The sequence below is a fragment of the Symphalangus syndactylus genome, chromosome 7 (assembly GCF_028878055.3).
Source record: "Symphalangus syndactylus isolate Jambi chromosome 7, NHGRI_mSymSyn1-v2.1_pri, whole genome shotgun sequence".
NCBI classification, from domain to species: Eukaryota; Metazoa; Chordata; class Mammalia; order Primates; family Hylobatidae; genus Symphalangus; species Symphalangus syndactylus.
In genome coordinates, this window is record NC_072429.2 from 25,264,741 (window position 1) to 25,287,530 (window position 22,790).

Genomic DNA, 22,790 nt, shown 5'->3' on the forward strand with positions numbered 1-22,790 from the left:
GCGAGGCCGCCTGAGCTTCAGGAGTAAGGGAAGAGGCAGCCTCTGGGTGTGCGAGTCCCCTGGGCGCGGGGAAGGGAAGAAGAAGACGAGGTGGCGCCGAGACCGCGGGAGGACACAGTGCCTCCGGAGGTGGGGGGCTCTTCCTCATTTTGCCTGCCTTCTAGGGACCGCTCGGGCTTCTTGCATCCAGAGGTACAGCCCCTGAACAGCCGGGAGTCCCGTCCCCTGTCCCGGACGAGGGGCAGGGCGCGCCAGCTCTGCACGCGGCGGGAGTGGGCGGCGAGCGCGGGCCCGCGAGGTAAGGAGGGATGGCGGTGGGGAGTGCGCCAGCAAGTGTGTACGCGCGGGTGCGCGCAGCGGAGGGGGCGCGGGGGGACCGGCCGGGGCGCGTCCCACCCGGCCACCTGCCCTTCCTGCGCTGTGCGGTCGCCCACGCCCTCCCGTCCCCCGCACCTGCGCTAGGGCGCCCGTCACCCGCATCCCTCACGCCTCCACGTCCCATCTCCTCCTCGTCCAAACCCCACCCTGCCCACTAATAATTCCCACTGCAGAATCAGACCGAAACCTGGAGAGACAGCATTGCCTTTCTGCTCCCCTCGCCCCCCTCCCCTCCTGCTATAAATAACCCGGACTAGCGGGTCAGGAACGTCACACGGCGAGAAAACAGGACCCCGAGGTTTTCTTCTCTGGGAATAGGGGGCAAAGGGTGAGGAGAGGAGAAAGAAATCGCTCGTGAGTAGTGAAGAAAAGCTTGCTCTTTGACTACTAGAAGAGACCAGCCATTATTTTATTCTTCTTTTCTGTCTCTTTCTTCCTTTTTTATTTTTCCGTGCCTTTCTTATTCTGTACCCGCCTCCCCAACCCCCCGCCCCAAATCCAACGGGTTGCTCAGCATTCCTCCCATTGGTTTTTTCCCTCCCTCCCTCTTCGACTCCCAACGCCCCCTCCCCCCTCCTCCCACCCGCTGCACAACTCCCGCCCCCCCCCATCCCTGTCTCGCCCCAGGCAGGGCATGCTACTTGCCAAGGAAATAAAGTTCAAACTCCTTGTCCCTATGTCCGGCTGAGACCAGAAGTGGGGTTACCGGCACCCATCTTCCTCTGGCACCCCACACCTGCTCTCCTCTAATTTTCTAATCTGGTTTTGCATATTTAAAAGGACACACACACACACACCAAAAACCCACAATCCGCTAGGTGCAAAACTGCCTCTTGCAACTACCGAAACTTACAAGACGCTGTAGTTATTTTGTCTTAACGAAAGGATAACAACAAAAATTTTATTCTGGATGCTGCTGTGGGGTGACTTTTCTACATTATTCAAATATGTATGTATTATACATATATATGTTTTTCCTTTTTCCCTTTTAATTTTTTTTTTTTTTTTAAACAAGGAAATCTGCTCGGTCCCCGGCAGCCGCCGCTTCCCCTTTGATGTTTTGGTACGACGTGCGCATGCGCCTCACATTAGAATTACTGCACTGGGCAGACTAAGTTGGATCTCCTCTCTTCAGTGAAACCCTCAATTCCATCAAAAACTAAAGGGATGTGGAGAGTGCGGAAAAGGGGCTACTTTGGGATTTGGTCTTTCCCCTTAATAATCGCCGCTGTCTGTGCGCAGAGGTAAGTGTGCCCAGCGTTTCTCTTTTCCGTTCTCACTTTGAAGGGTTCTGGCTGCATACCTCTGTGAGCAGGGAAATGTAGTAGGGATCCGATGCTGAAAACGCTGTGCCTGCTTCCTTATTGATGCCTGCTTATTGTCATTTCTTTCTTTAGTGTCAATGACCCTAGTAATATGTCGCTGGTTAAAGAGACGGTGGATAGACTCCTGAAAGGCTATGACATTCGTCTGAGACCAGATTTTGGAGGTAATGGGGTTGCCTTGCAAATAAGTCCAGCCACAGCCGAAGCTGTCTTTTGAGCTTTGTGCGCGCTCTCTTCCCTCTCCCTAGTTGTGGGTGCATGTGGTGTCCTGAATGTGTCTCTATTTTACCATATTGAGAAACTGATCAAAACTTAAGCTGGATTATTGCTGCCCAGCACTTGCGTGGTCTTTCAATGAGACCCTTTTAGTGTGTACTCAGATTTGGTGACTGCTGTCTTTCAGCTTCACTGTTATGAATCCTTTGCTTCCCTGTCTTTGCTTTGTTGAGATACAAACCTCTTAAGTTTAGTTAATGGTGTGCCGAGAGAAAATGGCTTGCGGAAGGCCACCGTTAACATTTTTTAGGACAAGACGTGCAGGCAGTTGGTTGAGAGGTGGCATTAACTCCCTGTGCCTGCCTACTTTGGAAGAGTTCTTCTGGCCAGGGTTACAGTGGCTCATGTCTGGATATAATCCACTCCTCCCAGCCTCACAGAAGTGGGGAGGACTGGGGGATGGGAGGGTAGGGAGAAAATGGGAGGGTTAGAGAGGGTAGGGGAAAGAAGAATCTCTCTCTGGCTGCAGCCCTAGATATGCTGATAGACTCATATAATATTGCTTCAGACTCTTATGGAGCTCAAAGAGTTAAAACCTGTGCACAGAAGGGGGTGGGAAAGACTGAGGAGGAGGGGGTTTCAGCGCAAAATATAAAAATCCCTTAGACTAGAAGGATTCTTGTGCTTCTGTGAGTTGTGTGCATTCACATGCTGAGACATATGCATATGTAGACAGAGCTGGAATCCCTTGTTCACAGCATACGTGTGTGCATATTCAATACAGCATTTCTTAGAGGAGTGTGTGCCTGCTACCTTTTTTTTTTTAACAAAAAAAGCAGACAATTGAAAAATTTGAGATTGAGTAGTGCAGAAGGGTTTTGGGCAGAGTGTCTTATGCCCAGGGATAACTCTCGCTGAGAATGAATGAAGTTCAAAGAAATCACGTGGCTGGCCATCTTGCTTTGCAGGTCCCCCTGTGGCTGTGGGGATGAACATTGACATTGCCAGCATCGATATGGTTTCTGAAGTCAATATGGTGAGTATTGACGTTTATGACTACTTCTTTGCAAACTTTCGTTTGGGGACAGGAAGGAGAAATGAGCCAACTATTGGGGGTGGGGGTGTGCCTGGCTATGTGTATGAGGTGGGAGTGAGAGCATGGAATTTCACCCTAGAATCCCCTGTGTTGAGGTTAGAGAGTTGGCTCTTTCTGGTCCCTAACGATTTTTTCAACCTGGTTCAGATACTTGGAGTAAAATGCATCACACATTCATGTGTAAAATACAGCTACGTGCAGGAGACCCCCTACAGAAGTCTCATCTCCTAAGGCTTTCTGGATTTGATGTGGGGCATGGGAAGAGGGGAGAGTTTTGATTTGACATTTAATGGAGAATATAGCCTACAAACAAAACTGTAATAAAGGCCCTGGAATACTGATGCCCACTCATTGCTTTCAAAGATGACTGTTTACAGTTAATGGCAAGCCCCCATCCCCCATTCCTGCCCCAACTCCATTGTTTGCTGCTTGCTTTAATCCCTCCTGCCCACCAAAATAAAAATTGTCCATCCTGTTTCTAAAAGGTAGGCTCAGACCTATGTGTCATCCCCGTTCACTTCAGCAATTCATTCACCACATGTCCTAAGCTTGTACAGTTAATTGACAGCAGTACTCCTTGGTGGCTGCCTCCGTGGACTTGGGGCAAGTGCTAAGAGGAAAAAGCCTGTGTTCCCAAGTAGGAAACACGTGTTGGGGGGTTTGCTTCAATCGGGAGCTCCCCCTGCTGCCCATATTGGAACACTGCAGACATGCAATGCAAAGACAAGCGTCCCAGACGCCCCCACATACTTGGGGGCATTCCTCCAGTGACTTTTCTACTCTGTGTTTTTAAAATCCCATGCTTTGGAAAAGTCCCTCTAGATAGGCCACATTTTAATGTAGAATTCCAGTGTTACTTTCAGTCCTGATAGCAAACAGCACGTTTCAGAAGGTTGTGTTTTGGCATAGTTCTGTCTAGAAATTGGATTAATTATTAAATAAGGGGGTATAGTATATAAGCTTTTATGCAAAACATTTCTAAGCCACCCCTCAGGACTTGAAAATTAGTTCTCAACATTATATAAATTTCCATATTCCCGGAATTCAAACAAGAAGAAGCTCAGTAACCAGCATAGTCCTCATACACTGTCTAAAGATAAGAGATAATCCCGAGATTTCACAAGATTCTGAAGTAAATGAATACTATGCTTATACCTTATGAGTATGCAAGGGAATTCTGCTATTTCTCAAATGTTTTAATGACATTAATCTTCTCATATTCTAATTTAGAGAAAGTTTTTACCAGATGCAATATAAACACAGACTAAAGACAATATTGGATGTTTCAGAACCATAGATTTCCCTCACATTATGAAAATCTGTGTGGTTAGAGAATGTTTCTTGGGATAGTATTTAATTTCTCAGATATACGAATATTCACTTTTGGTGAATTTGAAAGGTCTTGCATCAGTTTATATTTTGAGCTTCAGCATAAAAATAAAAGATGTCTTAATGTGGGTACCTTCTTATGTCTCAGGAATATGAATCTAAATTATGCTGTTTAAAACAAAGTAATATAGAAATCAGGTGTGATTCTGTGCATCCTACACGTGATTGATTCACTCCTCTCTTTCGCATTTTGCTTTTTTTATGCTCTTCTCTCAGTCCCAAGTCTTATTTTACCACCACCTCCCTCTTTAGAGCACCACAAAATGAGATTTTGTGAAACACATCAAGAAAAATTTAGAACCCAAAGAGATAATCATGAGATGACTAGAGGTTGCTGCAGTAGGTTAGCTAATAACTTAAAGGTATTATATCCCAACATTGTTTAGAGTGATAGAATTTTTATTTTTCTTTCTTTTAAGTTCTATTCATTTTTTGCCTACATGCAACATTTTGGAGAGATATCTGAGGTGGAAACAATGCCAAGACCTGCTAGTCAAAATATAGATCCAGCTAAGGCAAAGTGTCATTACTTAAAGCTATTTACTGTTGCTGAAAAATCATGAGATGTTGAAAGTGCAAAAATGAATGTCAGGTTTTAAATGGGACAACATTGCAACATTAATGATTAGAACCAAGTGTTGAAAATTCCAAGCCAGATTCCTTACTTAGCCTTATGCTACACCCATGGATTTGTCCAGCTAGATTGTCACTTGTTGAAAAATTAACATTTATTTCAGCTAGCAACCTTAACAATTGAAAATTATCTTCAAAGAATTTTTTTGTAATGTTTGTTTTACTTTTTAAAGATGATTATTTGTTTTGAAGCAACAGATGGGAAATTCCATCTCTGATGTCTGAATAACAGATGTTTATGGTGTGTTGTCCCCTGTATGTAGGTCTGAGTGTTAGGGCCTTTTGATTAGCTTCAGGTCCGAAAGAATGGTTGATTGGTTACTTAAATGAAACTTCAAAATTGATTTAACAGACACATTTATCCCTCATTATCCTTTGTAGACTGCAATCTCTGGTAATTGTAACTTTCTCTTATTATAGCATTCCTTCCTTTGGAGAATGGTGGGGAACCAGACCATTTAAATTGTCATTGACTCATTTGTACTGGACAAATAAATGTCCATGTCAGTGTGATGCTCCTTGTAAATCACAATGATAGAGAGACCCTGAAGTGAATCAGGAGTCTCAGATGCAAGTTCTACTTCTGATGCTTAGTCATCCTGAGGATATTCACAGATAGACTTGGCTCACTTTACTCATTCATTAAAGGGGAGTAATAGTCCCATTTTACCTATCTTGGGTGAATACCAGAATATAGATATACCTTGTTTTATTCTAGTTTGCTTTATTGTGCCTTGCAAACATTGCATTTTTATAAATTGAAGGTTTCTGGCAACCTTGAAATGAGCAAGTCTATAATGAGCCTGTTTCTCTAGTAGCATGTGTTCACTTTGTGTCTCTGTGTCACATTTTGGTAATTATCACAATATTTCAAATTGTTTCATTATTATTGTATTTGCTGTGGTGATCAGTGATCAGTGATCTCTGATGTTACTATTGCAATTGTTTGGGGGCACCATGAACTGCACTGATGTAAGACAGCAAACTTTATGGATAAATGTAGTGTGTGTTCTAACAGTTCCACCAATGGGTCATCCCCCTGTCTGTCTCCCTCTCTGTGAGCTTCCCTATTCCCTGAGACACAACAATATGGAAATTGGGCCAATTCACAGCCCTACAATGAGAGTTGTACATCTCTTACTTTAAATCAAAAGCTAGAAATGATTAAGATCAGTGAGGAAAGTGTGTCAAAAGCTGGGGCGGGCAGATAGCTAGGTCTCTTGCTCCAAGCAGCCAAGTTTTGAATGCAAAGGAGGAATCCATGAAGGAAATTAAAAGTGGTAGTCCAGTGGACACATGAAAGATAAGAAAATGGAAAAGGCTTATTGACGATATGGAGAAAGTTTTAGTGCTCTTGATAGAAGATCAAACTAGTCACAACATTCCCTTAGAGACAAAGCCAGATTACCAGAACAAGGCCCTAACTGTATTTGATTCTATGAAGGCTTAGGAGATGCAGAAGAAACGTTGGAAGCTAGCAGAGGCTGCTTTAGGATGTTTATGGAAACAAGCTGTCTTCATAACATAAAAGTGCAAGGTGTATCAGCAAATGCTGATGGAGAAGCTACAGCAATTTATGCAGAAGATGCAAGGTAATCGATGAAGATGGCTGGCTATTCTGCACAAAAGACTTTATTAGATAAGAGAGTCTTCTATCAGAAGAAGATGACATCTAAGACTGTCATAGCTAAAGAGGAGAAGTCAATGCCTGGCTTCAAAGCTTCAAGGCACAGGTTGACTTTTGTTAGGTGTTAATGCAGCTGGTTACCCTAAGTTAATGCCACTGTTCACTGACCATTCCCCAAATCCTAGGTCCCTTAAGAATGATGCTAAATCTACTCAGCCTGTGCTCTAGAAATGGAAAACCACGGCCCAGATGACAGCATATCTGTTTACAGCATGATTTACTGAACATTTTAAGCCCACTGTTGAGACTTACTGCTCAGAAAAAAAAAAAAAAAAAAGATTCTTACTGACTTACTGCTCAACTGGGTGCAATGGCTGACACCTGTAATTCCAACACTTTGGGAGGCTGAGGCTGGCAAATACCTTGAGCCCAGACATTCAAGACCAGCCTGGGCAACATGGTGAAACCCTGTCTCTACAAAAAATACAAAAATTAGCTAGGCATAGTGGCATGTTCCTGTAGTCCCAGCTACTCAGGAGGCTGAGGTGGAGGATCACTTGAGCCTGGGTGGCAAAGGTTGCAGTGAACTGAGATCACACCACTGCACTGCAACCTGGGTGACAGAGCGAGAACTTGTCTCAAAATAATAATAATAATAATAATAATAATAATAATAAGATTAAAATCAGAAAACAAACAAACAACAACAAGAAAATAATGGCTGCTCATTGACAATGCACCTATTCACACATGAGCTCTGATGGAGATGTACAAAGAGGTTAATGTTGTTTTCATGCTTGCTAACACAGCATCCATTCTGTAGCCCATAAATCAAGGAGCAATTTTGACTTTCAAGTCTTATTTAAGAAGTACAATTTGTAAGGCTATAGCTGCCGTAGACAGTGATTCCTCTGATGAATCTGGGCAAAGTATTGAAAACCTTCTGGAAAGGATTCACCATTCTAGACACCATTAAGAACATTCATGATTCATGAGAGGAGGTTCAAACAGCAACATTAACAGGAGTTTGGAAGAAATTGATTCCAACTCTCATGAATGACTTTGAGGTGTTCAAGGCCTGAATGGAGGAAGTCACTGCAGATGTGGTGGAAATAGCAAGAGAACTAGAATTAGAAGTGGAGCCTGAAGATGTGATTGAATTGCTGCAATCTCATGATCAAACTTCAATGCACGAGTTGCTTCTTATGGATGAGCAAAGAATGTGGTTTCTTGAGATGGAATCTACTTTCGGTGAAGACGCTGTGAACATTGTTGAAGTGACAACAAAGGATTTAGAATATTACATAAACTCAGTTGATAAAGTGGCAGCCGTGTTTGAGAGGTTTGACTTCAATTTTGAAAGAATTTCTGCTGTGGGTAAAATGCTATCACACAGGATAGCATGCCACAGAGAAATCTTTTGTGAAAGGAAGAGTCCATTGATATAGCAAACTTCATTGTTGTCTCATTTTAAGAAATTGTCTCAGCCACCCCAGCGTTTAGCAACCACAACCCTGCTCAGTCAGCAGCCATCAGCATGGAGCCAAGACATTCTATCAGCAGAAAGATTACTACTCCCTGAAGGCTCAGATGATTGTTAGTATTTTCTAGCAATAAAGTATTTTAAAATTAAGGTATGTACATTTTTAACATGATGCTATTTCACACTTATTAGATACAGTATAGTGTAAACATAACTTTTGTAGGCACTAAGAAACCAAAAAAATTGTGAGACTCGCTTTATTGGGATATTCACTTTATTGTGGTGGCCTGGAACTGAGCCAGCAGTATCTTTCTGAGGTATGCCTTCGTGTAAGTTTATTGGTCGTCTATGAACATACTTAATGAAGACAACTCAAGAGACGCAGTGTCCACTCCAGCTACTGTCTTAAGTGTGCTTGGGTTGGCAATATAATTTACTAAGTCTCAGTTTTACTATGTTTTAATTGAGAAAGGATATATTAACTGGGCTTGCAATTCAAAGTTCCATGTTTCTCTGACTTGGCTAGTTATAGTAGCTCTATTGGGTATAAAGAAGTTCCTGGAAAATTTGAAAATCTAGAAAATCATGAGGAAAATGCAGAACTCCTAAGTGGCATGCAGTTGTGAGTCCTTACTGAGAAAGCTAGTGGTGGTGTCAGAACCATGTGACTTAGGTGACTGTCAGTTCAATAGATCTTTGGAAGAATGTGGTCTCAATTAGAATGCTCCTGAGCAGAAAGCTTGGCCTTGGAATGAAATATTTTTAGATGTCGTGGTTAAATTGGCAGGAATCTTTTTGTTAAGATTCTTTGATGAAAAGTGCATTTTAAGATTCAAATTTTGGCTCTGAGGATTATGGACTGAAATAGCTTCCTCTTCATTTAAAGCAGATTCTTCTCCATCTTAAAACAACACATTTGCCAGCCAAAGAGTGAAGCAATATTTCACTTTTGAGGAAAGAGTTCTAGTAAACACATACACAAATTACCTTTTTATGGAATGGCAAATGGAGAAAAGTGCTGCTGTTTTTTACACAGATGTTTTCTTGCATCACCAGCTGCACAGTTTAAAATTTCATTCAACAAACTTATTTAGCAGCTACTATGATCCAGGCATGTGTTAGGCCTTATGGACAGAGTAGTGAACGAGACCAACCCATCCCCTGACCTCATGAAATATATTATCTAGGTGTTTACATTTTTTTTTTCTTTTGAGACAGTTGTCTCGCTTTGTTGCCCGGGCAGTGCAGTGGCACAATCTTGGCTCACTGCAACCTCCACCTCTTGGGCCCAAACACTTCTCTCATCTCAGTCTCCCGAGTAGCTGAGACTACAGGCACGTGCCACCATGCCCAACTAGTTTTTGTATTTTTAGTAGAGGTGGGGTTTCACCATGTTGCCCAGGCTGGTTTCAAACTCCTTAGCTCAAGTGATTTCCTCACCGTTGGCCTCCCAGAGTGCTGGGGTTACAGGCTTGAGCCACTGCCGCCTAGGTAGTTATATCAAGTTCTTACTGTATTCATGCCTAGCTTATGTCTTTCCTTTTCTGTAAGACTTTCTTAGCAGCCAAGTAAGTGCCTCACGGTCTTTGTCTCCTATAAGTTCCTTCGTCACTTGTTGATTTTGTCACTTGTCTGGGTATTTGGTATTTCAAATGGTTTATATTTTACATATTTATTCTGTCTTCCTCCATCATGTTTATAAATTACATCATGACAAGGTTATGATGTCTCTCCCAGTGTGGTTTTGCTTTATATACAAATGGTTATTTGGATATTTGTGGGTGAATGCCACAAGTATTGAGTGAAAAATTCACTTCTATAGTAGTAATGTGTTACTATTTGCTACACACTATACTATTTATATGGGGAAATAGAACACAGAATCATAGCCCACAAAGTCAGGTATTCACCATTTGGAACAACAAGTGTAGAAAGAATCACAATGTGGGGTCATGAGTGCTTTGAAAGAGGATATACACAAGGCATAGTGGGAATATACTAATGTATTACACGGAAACGAGTCAGGTGAAGAGGGGGGTTAGAAATGTGTGGATAGATGTTCCAAGCAGAAAGAATAACATAGAGGAGGGTGTGACACAGGATAAATAAATGGTATTAGGGATTTGGAAGTCGTTTTAAAAAACTGGATGGGAGTGAGGAAAGGATAGAGTTGGTGTTGAAGCCGTAGGTGGGGATCAAATGATGAAGACCATTTTTGTGTCTTGCTCAATAATTGAATATTTGTCCAAAGCCTGTAGGGGCCTATGAAATGATGTCAATAGAATTGCATGAACAGATTCACACCTATCGAAGATGGTTCTGAAGTGTAGAGGGTGGATTGAAGTGGAGCAAAATTTAACATTGGAAGGTGAGATGAAAACCTACTGCAAAATTTCAGGAAGATGTGATGAACTAAGACAGGAATGCAAAAAAAGAAGATATAAAATTATTGTGTTTATAAGATGAAAGTGACAGGGCTTAGTGAATCCCATGATTCTCATAGTATCCTTTACTGATATAGGGAAGACAGGAAGGGGAGTAGAGGTCAAGGGGATGAGGCATGTGGGCAGATAGTGAGTTCACTTTGGGAAATGTTGATTTGTTTTTTCTATACACATGGAATCTCCAAATGGATACAACCATCAGGCGATTGGAAAATGTAGGTGTACAGATCAGGAAGCAGTCATATAGAGAGACGAACTGAGCATTGTCAGCTTATAAGCAGTGCTTCTGACTTTGTGAATACATAAAATTTAAAAGGCAAAATGCAAAGACAGCTAAAAATGGAAATCTGGTGAGCCCCATATTTTAGATAGTGGAAGACAGAAAAGGAGCCCACAGAAGAGATAAATAAGTAGCAGTCAGAGAGTTAGTACGAGATACTCCAGATAATCATGTCTTAAAACCTGAGTTTGAGAAGCAAATAGTCAGCTGTGTCAGATGCCACAGTGATCAATTGAAATAAATCATGAAAATTTTCTCCCAGATAGAGTAACAGGAGCACACTGGTGAAATGTAACAAGAGGAGTTTCGGTGGTAGAAGACTACACTTTTGAGAAGTTTGGTTCTGAAGGGACGTAGGGAGAGGGAAATTGCTTTTAAAAAGTCATATATACCCAGGCATGATGGCTCACGCCTGTAATCCCAGCACTTTGGGAGGCCGAGGTGGGTGAATCACCTGAGGTCAGGAGTTCAAGACCAGCCTGGCCAACATTACAAAACCCCGTCTCTACTAAAAATACAAAAATTAGCTGGGTGTGGTGGTGCATGCCTGTAATCCCAGCTACTCAGGAGGCTGAGGCAGGGAGAATTGCTTGAACCTGGGAGGCGGAGGTTGTAGTGAGCCAAGATCGTGCCACTGCACTCCAGCCTGGGTGACAGAGTGAGAGTCATATATAGTTTGGTGGAGAAACAATCTTTAGAAAGGAGTAGGTTGAAGATACAAAGTGGGTAGCAGGACTGGAAACTAAAGGCTTGCCTGAAGACTTATATATTCTCTGTGAACGTACTAGACACTTTATATTGAAATTAGAGGAGGTTAAAATTGGCTGCTGTGAAAATAGGTAAATGAGTTCACTCAGGAAGCATAAAGTAGAGTAAAGGAGGTGTGAACACTCAGTGACCACAGACAGCCTTAATTCCAAACAAATTATGCCCACACAATTTTGGGCACAATTTTGGCGAACTGTTGTTTTCTCCTTCCTCTTTTCCTCCTTCTGTTTCTCCTCTCATCCCCTCCTGAACTTTCGTACAGTGCTCAACATTCTCCACCATCATCATAACATGAATGTAAGGAAATAATTATAGCTACTTGTCTTAGTCCATTTAGTGTTGCTACAACAGAGTACCTGAGACTGTATAGTCAATAAAGAAAAGAAGTTTATTTGGTTCACCATTCTGGTGGCTAGAAATTTCAAGGCTGAACATCTGCATCTGGTGAGGTCCTCATCAGGCTGCTTCAACTAAAAGCAGAAGCAGACATGGAACCGGCTTCCTGTGCAGAGATATCACCTGGTACAAGAGGAAGCCAGTAGGGGGAGGTACCAGGCTCTTTTTAATAATTAGCTCTCAGTGGAACTAATGGAATGAAAACTTACTCCACAGATAAGGCATGAATCTACCCATGAGAGCTCTGCGCCCCCCCCACTCCCGTGACTCTTAGCACCTCCCATCAGGCCCAAACTCCCAACAGAGCCACACTGGGGATCAAATTTCAACATGGGGTTTGGAGAGGACAAACATCCAAACCAGGGCACTACCTTGTATTGAGTTTTTAACTTGTGCAGGTATTGTGTTAATGCACTTCAAATTAACCAGTCCTCTTATAAAAACTGAGATAGCCACTATTAGCCTATTTAAAAAGGGGAAACTGAGGCCCAGAGAGGTTAAATGATTTGTTCAAAGTCACATAGCTAGCAAATGACTGCCTTCACATCTCTCAATCTTAGCCATCTTGTTACACTGCATTTTAAAATGTAGCAAAGCCATATTTTTTGATCATTTGCATTCCACGAGGACCTTGTTTTGTTATAGTTGTTGTTTTTTCTCTTATTTTTTTGGAAAGAGTTGGTGGACCAAATAAACTAATCCTTCCTCAAATATTATTGTTTCTGCTCTCTACTCCACCTTGAAGAAAACCTTAATTTAATTAAAAAATATATATTTTTAAGTAGGTACTTTATTCACAGTGTGTTAAATGTAATACACAGTGCATTATATAATATTCACAGTGTGAATAATATAACTCTCCTTGATAAACTTATATTTTATATTACATCTCTTGAGCACAATTTAAACGAAGCAATAAAGAAAGATTTATATAAAACATTGAGGAGTTGAAGATGTTGATTGTGTCATAATTTCTTTGATTGTGAATGGGTACCATTTGTTAACTTGTCTAATAATTTTCCTATTGCTTCAGCAAAATCTGTCAGGTAACCATTAATGTCAAAAATTTATGGTAAATATTTATCAGAAAATGTTGCCTGGTATATGTTTAGGAACTGTAAGCTGTCTCAGTAGTTTTAGGATATGTGTGGGCACTATATGAATATTCTACATCTTTTTCTTTTTTTCTTTTATTATCAAGACCTAATTTTCAGTTGAATTTTCAATAATGAGAATGAATTTTTATGCTTACTGAGAAATTGCTCCTGCATATAATTCTCTTAAAGGTGGTTGAGTATTTTTCTTCTCTGGGTTTTTTTCTTCTTTTTTTCCAGTCTTTCCTCACTCTATCCCACATAATATAAATGCAGTTCATCATAAAGTTTACATCTCTAGAATACTTAATTCATCTATTTTTAGGCAGTACTCACTTGACAGTGCCAGTTTCTATTTCTCTTGGTTAATTCTTACAGCACATCCTTTACTGTTGCTTTTTTCCTTCAACAATTCTCTGACTTGACTCTAGTGTGAAGTAAAGATCTGACTGTGCGTTTACCCTGCAAGTGAAAGCAGACAAGGGAAGTATCTTGAATTTCATATTTCAGAAGCACATCATGCGGGTTTTAGCTTTCTCTCTTTCCGAGAGGATTAAATATTCATGGAAATTCCTACAAGAATGTAAGTCAGAGAAAGTATTTTTCTTGGGAAGGAGGGCTTAGTTCTGGTGAGGGGAAAGGGCAATTATTTATTTTATAATCATTCTATAGCAGGTTTTCTTTACCCTGGCTATATTGGAATTTGGAGCCAGATAATTCTGTCTTGTCGGGGCTATCTTGTGCATTGTAAGATGTTTAACTGAATCCCTAGTTTCTACCTAACGGATGCCACTGGCATTCCTGAAATGGTGAAAACCAAAAATGTCTTCAAAAATTATCAAATGCGCCCTTGGGGGCAAAATTGTTTCAGGTTGAGAGCCACTATTGTAAAAAATTGTGCTGTGCTTTTGTCTCCAAGAAAGTAGAGGAAAGATTTTCTTTTTGAGTAATGGCTTTTGTACCTAATTACCATTTTCATTTATGGTCAGTAGCACGTTGTGGGAAAAACAATTTTAAAATACCAACAAACATCAAAGGTAAATATTATCTATATCCCTATCACTTCATTAACATTGTGTTTTCACTTGCCTATACTACCTTCCAGTTTTAGTCTATTTTCTTATTCATGTCCTAGCCATTGCATTCACTTATTTTATAGAGCATTATAGTCTACGTTTGCAATTGACAGACCATAGTTTTACAGTTTTATTAAAAAATACATACCACTACTACCACCGATGTAAACTATTGTGTGTTTTTCCATGTTCTGTGAGCTTACAACATATGCAAACATATGAGCACATTGTTAATTACTTTTGAATTTATTATCTATTTTTTTCCAAAGAAAGGAGTCTTAGTAAATATGTTTTATAGATTACTGGCCAAGATTTTTGCTATAGATTATTTGAAAATAAAGGAACCCATTATTTACTTAGGCAACAATAACAATAACTTGCAAATTATATGCAAAATAAATAACTGAATTTAAATATCATCTAAATGTAAATCTATTTTTTAAGTTTTATATGACTCTAACTCATATTTATACAGCTATACTTTACTCTGTTTCCATCTTAATATTACTTAGTTTTTCCAAAATCAATTACATTTTTGGATGGCATAAAGATACTTTGAAACAGACTGTTAAAAGAAAACGAAGTAATTAGATGTCTGTGAGTTTTAAAAGATACAAATGAAGGATTTATGTTGCTTCCATTCGTGCATTTTATTTGAAAAATATATATTTTATTACACAAGGAGAGAAATTGGTTTATAATATCTTGTCATGATTTATATAGAAAAATATAGGGAGTATGTTTAGCCCATTGGCTCTTGCTGTTGTTCTCTTTGTTACATTCTATCGGCATTCCTATTGCCAAGTTTCATTTTCTTGCTATACAATTTGTCATCTACTGCCTATTTACCTGCCAAGAGGTCTTAACCTAGAAGTAATTGTCTGGGCAATTGAAGATGAAATGACTTCTCTCCTAACACAAAGGCAACCATTAAATTAATGAAGTCTTTAGGGTGAATCTGCAAGTGTCTTAGAAAAGCAATACATGAGTAAGCCTCAGAGAAAGACAGGAGATGTCCAGGTGCACAAATATATGGACCATGTTTGCATGCATCCCCAGTACTTCTCACATGCCATTCAATTTAGAAGCTCAAGAAATATGGAATGAATTTGTTGGAGGAGTAGTTGAAGGACTGTCATATCAGGCAACCAGGAAATATTTATCAACTGCTAACTTTATAGGCTCTACACCAATTAAGCTGTGTAGAAGAAAGATATGAGATAGTTCTTACACACAGGTATGGCTCTCTCTGGAATCTGGAAGGAATCATCTTAATTGCCCTATGGGGGAAGTGAAGAGTTGAGGGAGAGAAGAATGTCTCAGACAGTGAGACATGAGAGGGGTGTAACCCTCAGGTAGAGGACTCAAAATAAAATGTTGAGAATACATTTTTACAGTGATTCTCAAACTTTTTTACGCAATAATCATCTGAGTCTAGTGTGAATATTCATATTTTCTCGGCATACACCAGAATCCGAGTCGGTAGGTCCAAGATGGCATTCAGGTACTCCCTGGGAGGATCGCTGTTTTAGGAATACTAGTTTTATAGTGAAATTGGAAGCTAACATTATCATGTATAAAGTAATTGGACAGCAACTAACCAGTCTCTAGTTGTAATGTGGGCTTTTGTGACAATAATTGAAGTGGGCTGACTGAGTGGGTAATACAGACACACACATACATATACACACAGATATGCTACATGTATACATAGATATACACATATATACATACATATGAATGCTTATTTACCTAGGGTGTGTTACATACAAGTTTGTGATAATTGAAACAAAAGTGTGAAAAATAATTCAAAATTTTGACCACCCAAACATTCACCCCTGTATGTGTCTCTAGTAACAGCTCATGGCTGTTGAGCTCTTAGCATGTGCTTAGTACCCTGCGTGAAGAAGTATAGTAAGTTTTAGGTAACTTAAACCTCACATTAACTTCATAACTTAAGGACTATTACTGTCCTCATTTTAAAGATGAGCAAACTAAAGTTTGAGTAGTGAACTTGTCCAAGGTCACACACTGGTAAGCAGCATTGTTGAGAATGAAGCCTCAATAAATAAATATTTATTTATGTATTAATATGCAGTGTATGTTATCAAACATATCCGAAATAGAAATTTAAAGAGGATCTGATAAAATATAAGCAAGCTGTAATATTTTCATCTCATATTCACCCTGACACCAGTTTTGAGTTTTTTTAATTTCTCATAGAAATAATATAGTGATTAATAATGGAAGATTATAGTTGGTTTTCTTCTGCATATTAGTCTGCTACTGGAAGATATTGGATCATAGGTATGTAATATGGATCATTCAAAAGTGATTACTGTTCTCTATGAATATAGTCACATTTATTCCTACCTTGCAACCTCTACAGTCTAAACCTCTGTAGAGTCTAAAGCATTAACATAGAAAAAAATAATGTTTTGTAGAGTGTGTTTTTCATCCCTCTCAAGAGGGAGTGTTTGTTTTGAAATCAGTATTGAATTTTCTTGTTTCTTTGAACTACAAGTTAGCTGAATTGACAAAGGGCTAAATAATTGAACAGCTGGCTTTTAAACAAGTATATAAAGATAATCTTTAAAAAATTGTCAGGTTTTTGTGAGGGCATAGAATTTTCATCAACTGTAGATTTTTCCAGAAATACTTTTAACATTAGTCATGAATGAAATGATTTGTGAATTATTTTAAAGAATGCCATAAACTAAGAAGCAGAGATGTTAAAAGAGTTTTAAATATGAGTGAGCAGGTGTCAATTTTTAGGTTGTAAAATCTAATCACCATTTCTGTGTGCCTTTCATTGTTCAAGCCACCATACTCCAAAAAACACAATTTAGATAGTTTTGTTTATTATTTTCGTTGACATACAGACAAAGAAACTTCAGGACTTATTCTGTAATTCATATTTGTGTTTCTTTTGCCAAATGAATATTTGAGTTAATAGACTGAAGATCTCTTGAAGTGTTCTTTGATCAGTTGGGTGCACCATTCCTCTTTCAAGCACTGTTAAGCCAGTGTGCTTCTGACGTGGGTAGGGCTGATCTGGGAGGCTGTGCACATTTGCATCTGGTGCATGCCTTGAGAGAATGCTCACAAGTGTTTACTTGAATCCTATTAGTATGCATGTGTAGCAAACCATTCTTTTTTAAACAGAATTCACTGAAAAATGGCACCTTTGTTATTTTAATAGTCATAATATTTTAAGTCCTTGCCACATTTTCAGAGGAAAGAGCTGTAGAATTATAGATCACAAGAAAAAGCAAAGAATTTCTTTACATTTCCTTCAGATTTGGGGGAATGCTTTTCTTAGACTGCAATTTTGAGGCAAATTTCTCCTCTATAAGAAATTGGAAGAGATACATTTTTTCCAATTGCTTTGTAACACTACAGAGTAAGCTTTCCTGGCAAATATATCCCTCTGGTTATTTAGAAAGATCAACTATCATTTTAATATCATAATTGTACATTTCCTAAGAGACCATAAACCTCTTCCTGTCTATTTAATGGGCCAGCTTGAAAACCATGTTTTAAAATGGCTTTATCTTGTTATTTTACCACCAGCTCTGATCATTATCACCAGGTAGTCCAGTTAGATAGTAATTTGTCATTTAGTGGGACATTTTTAATTAGGCTGCTTTAGTTAAATATAGCATTTAGGAAAATGTTATAAATATGTCCAGGTGTTAAAATTCCCAGATTTGGACAAAATACGTCTTAATCGTTCACGTTCTCGTGTAAAAAATAGTCACAATGCTGGAGCTCTGGGTTTCCTGTTTTGTTGTTGTTTTAGTGCATAGTGCACTCGAGGTGAGACTAAAACCCAATTCAATCAAACGCTACTTATGCTGTTGGACTTTAAAGAGATACAGAGACAGAGGGATCCAGAGAGGGAGATGGAGAGAGGGACAGACATATGTGGTTACTATCCTTAAGGAATGTGTATTCAGTATTTGAGAAATAGCAGAAGGCCTATTTTACATTGTAGCTATGTTTTGTTTGGTATAAAAGAATATTAAAAGTATATAGTAAAGACTTACCATATAAGAATGTGTTTATAATCAGGAATTGTTGTTTTGGATTTAAATACGGAATAAAAATATCAAAATACATGTAAATTCTCTCTGTTCTTTTAACCATTTAATAGTTTACAAACCAATATTTTAATTTAGAAGGGTCAATTGAAAATGAGATTTGAAAAAATCACATTAGAACTTTGACATACAATAGGGATATATTTGATTACGACTAGTAACACTACTAAAAATTACTACCATTTATTGAGAAACTTCTATGAAATGAAATGTAATTTTAAAATAATTTCATATTTCATTCTCAAAAGCTATGAAATAAGTGTTATCACATTTTACAAATGGAGAAATTGAAGGTTAGAGTTTTGTGAAGCTAGAACCCATGAGAACCAAGACAATACAAACCTCCTATGCTACAGCAAGAAAGTGCTGGAGCTGGGATTTGGGCCCGATTTTTCTCCTCTCCCATTTATTTTGTGTTCTTCTGATGTTAAAGGAAAGAAAATTTGAAATTTTCAAATGGAAGCGCCTCCATCATAGTCTCCCAGGTTGATTGTTAATAGTCAGCATGCCAGCTTCCTACATGACTTTTGGGAAACCCACATAAATCAAACAAATAGAACGTAAATAATGAAATCTGTCCTATTGTAGAAGTACACAGTCTAAGTTATTTTGAAATTAATCAACTAGTAATTATCACTGTTTCAGCATCATTTAAATTTGTGTATATATTGAAAAATTATAATTTACTTTTTTCTTGGTTGTTGTAAATCATCTTCCATTGCTGGAGAATCAGTGCATTTCTTGCCCCAAAAATCCATTCTGAAACAAAGTATATGCTAATCCTGAGAATTAAGAGCAAAATTATGTTTTGATTAAATTTTATAAGAGACTTTTAGATGCAGCCCTTCATGTCATACATGTTATTTTAATGAGGTGGCATACCTATCTCAGAATACTTAGTAAACTGATGTTAAACTTTGTGTGAAATAACAATGGCGTTGTATTTCAAGATCAATTCAAAGACTTCAGTTTGAATTCACTTGTGATTTTTAAGATTGGGAATAATCCGTTGTTCAAAAAAGTTTCTAATCTATTTTTTTCTGCTTTATCAAATATTCAACTGGATTAATAAAAAATAATAACAAAATCATTTTAGATGTACCATATGTATAATACTACATATATGCATAATATTTAAAAATAATAACCAAGTTCTGTATTTCTTTGGAAAGCAAACAATCCTTAGGTTAAAAGATGCTATTACATTTTTTGATAAATTATTCCTATAATTATTCTGAAAAGGTCAACATTTGGATCAAAGACAGAAGACTTGGCAGTCCTGGCTTTGTCCTGAATTTGTCACTGATGATATTTAAACCTGTACAAATTTCTTAAATTCTAGAAAACTATTTCTATATTTAGAAATTATGGAAATTAAATGAAAGCCATTATGTTTACTTTGTAAGGCAGGTAAATTTCCTTGTTACATAATTTTCTTAATATTCTGGCATATTTTTATCAGAATCATTTTTGTTACTTATTTATGTCCACTACAGAAATCGGTAAATATAATAAACTATAATGAAAAGTGAAGATCTCAGTGTCATCACCCAGATACAACTACTGTTAGCAAAACGATCACAGTATCTTCAGACTTCATAGGAATTCACATGAACGCACATGAAATAAAATAAGATGTGTTATATATTGTGTTTCAAATATGAGTTTTGCTCTTAATGTTTTGTGAACATCTTTTGATGCAATTTATAATTTTTATAACAGTTGCATAGAATTCCCTTGTGTGAATGCAGCATACTTGTTAAATCAGTCCTCTGTTGATGGACATTATGATCATTTGGGTACTTTGGCTATTGTGAACTAAGTTATATTAAATACTCCTGTGTATTCATATTTGATGCATTTGTAAAATTATTTTCTTTGGTAAATTCTTAGGAGTTGGATTACTGGACCCCAGAACATGTATATTTTAGGCACTGATACTTTTTACAAAGCCACAGTTCCTTAAAAATGTGCTAGTTTATATTCACACCACCTGTGTGTGCGAATTCCATTTGCACTCACACCTCTCAGTCCTGGGCATCTCTGTCAGTATATACATTCTTTTCATCTTTACTAATCTGTAAAATAGTTAATTTCCATGAGTAACTAAATTTTATTGCCAGTTAACTATCTCAGACACTCTTCTGTGTTTATAGGCCATTTGTATTTCTTCTCACTGAATTGCCTTTTTATGTCATTTATTAATTTATTTTCTATTGGACAATTCATTTTTTTCTTATTGATTTGTTGTAACGTTTTACGTATTAAGGCTATTGAGCCTATATCACATTTTGCAGACATATTTCCTTGTATAATAACTTTGTGAATAATCTATTTGATTGTCCAGAAGGTTTTTATTTATGCACACCAAAATAGGTTAATTTCTTACTTTATGATTTTTGATCCTGGTTTTCAGACTTTGAAAACTCCACACCAATATTTTTAAAAAATAAATATTCAGATATTATTCCAGTATTTTATGAAAATTTTCACATAAAATTTGTGTTCATTTGAAATATATTTTGGTGTAAGTTCTGAAGCAGAAATACCGATAGATAGGCAGGTAGGTAGATTGATTGACAGATAGTTGTAATAATAAAATTTACTGAAATAATCTGTCCTTTCACTACTAATTTGAAATGTTCTTTACCACATAGGAAATCCTTCTTGTCCTTAGGTCTGTGTTTCTGCTCTGTAATTTGCTTCATTAATATTTCTCCCTATTTTTGTGCCAATACTATGTGGTTTTAATTACTCTAACATTAAATGTAAGACAGATCTCATTACGTTTCTACTTAATTATACTTGACCATTATGAAATAGTTATGCTTCCATACAATCTTTAAGTTTTGGCAATTTAAAAATGCTACTACTATTTTTGTTGTAATTGCTTTAAAATTTATTGAGGAATACAGAAGGAAATTTACTTCTCAACGGGATTGGTTCTTTCTATTGAAGGACACGATATGTTTCCCGTTTTATACATATTCTGTTATGTTCTTTGGTAGAATTTTACAGTTTTTTCTATGTAGGTCTTGCGTATTTCTTATTAAATTATGCCCATAAGTCTTACATAATTCTTGTTAAATTTATACTTCAGTACTTTATGGTTTTTATGGTTATTGTCAATGGGATTCTTATATTCAATTATTACTTTGATTCTTGGCCAAATGAACAAAGATTATATAACTATTGGAAGATGGTTGTCTTTTAACTTTACAACTTAGGCTAGCATTTCCATTTCAATGTATGCATGAGGTGCTTTGGATGTCTTATGGAGATTAAAAAAAAAACTTATTTGAGTATAGTAAGCCAAATCATCAGCACATGCTGTGTCTAAACTCTGTTGTCCCTTACTTGAAGTATAAATGATATCATTACAAATAAGAGATCTTCCATAATAAGAGCATCTACACTCAGAATAAAACAGCTTAACTGACACAATGTGTGTGATATTGCCTCATACACCTGTTTTAGAGTGATAACTTGTCTCCATTCTATACTAAATCAGGACATGACTTACATTCAGAGGCTTGATCACCTAAAGACTGAGGGTCACAAAAGCTCTCCCACTATGGTAGTCTAAGTTCACAATTGGTTTGACCATTTTGAATACATTGAATTGTCAGTCTGCTTTACCGAACAGTTTTTATTATCATGTTGATCCACTCAGCTAAGAATGGTTTAGTTGTGCATGAAGTTCAAGATTTCCAGAAATTATCTCAAAATATGTTATGTCTTTTAGAATACATATACCATATACATTTTAGAAGATTTAGAAAGTCTTTCATTGAATTGTAACTTTTGTGTTGGTTATATCAAATGTACCTTTGAGAAAAAGGCAAAAGCTCAGAAATTGTAGGAGAAAAGAATTTATATAAACTAGGCCAGCCTTATCAATAGCATGCAACATTTGGTTGTCATACATGTAGATATGTGCATGTGTACACTCACCTCTACACACATATATATAAATTCTGGTATGAAATTTTTATTTTTTCTGTTTAAATAAGAACTTATCACCTCCAGGTTGATTTGTCTAATACTGGGAAACTTAAGTTAGAAGCATTAGTCGGATTGGATATAAGGTAAAATAAATAACAATGCCACTTGTGTCAGTTTGAAAGAACTATGTCCTTGGATAAGAAAAAGTGCTTCTTGTAATTCAATCTAGGCAAATTAAAACAAAGCTGGTATCCCATGCTATTATGCATTATTTTACTAAATATACATTTCAAATGCAAAATGAAATATCTATACTAGATGGTTGTTTTCATATTAAAGTATATAATGCACTACATTTCTATAATTTCAGGCTTCTGATTTGATGTATCAAGAGAAGTGTAGTCTTTTGACGATTGTGTATTGGTTCTGTATATTTTCGTAAAAAATATAGAGAAAATACTTTCATAAATAGAATGCTTACTAAATTACAATTGAAAGACCTTTTTTACTCTTAATGGTCTATAGATTTGTTTTCCA

At 37.5% G+C, this 22,790-nt stretch overlaps 1 protein-coding gene across 2 annotated transcripts in view; it reads left to right on the forward strand.

The window, feature by feature from the left end:
• Positions 1–212: 212 nt before the first annotated feature.
• The window catches only part of GABRB2 (gamma-aminobutyric acid type A receptor subunit beta2), a 262,315-nt gene continuing 239,737 nt past the window's right edge, over positions 213–22,790 (forward strand). For both annotated transcript variants that reach the window (XM_055285373.2, XM_055285374.2), the window contains exons 1-4: positions 213–298; positions 1,394–1,622; positions 1,776–1,867; positions 2,888–2,955. In XM_055285373.2, the coding sequence (XP_055141348.1) occupies positions 1,546–1,622; positions 1,776–1,867; positions 2,888–2,955 (237 nt within the window). In that variant the 5' untranslated portion in view covers positions 213–298; positions 1,394–1,545. The remainder of the gene's footprint in view (positions 299–1,393; positions 1,623–1,775; positions 1,868–2,887; positions 2,956–22,790) is intronic.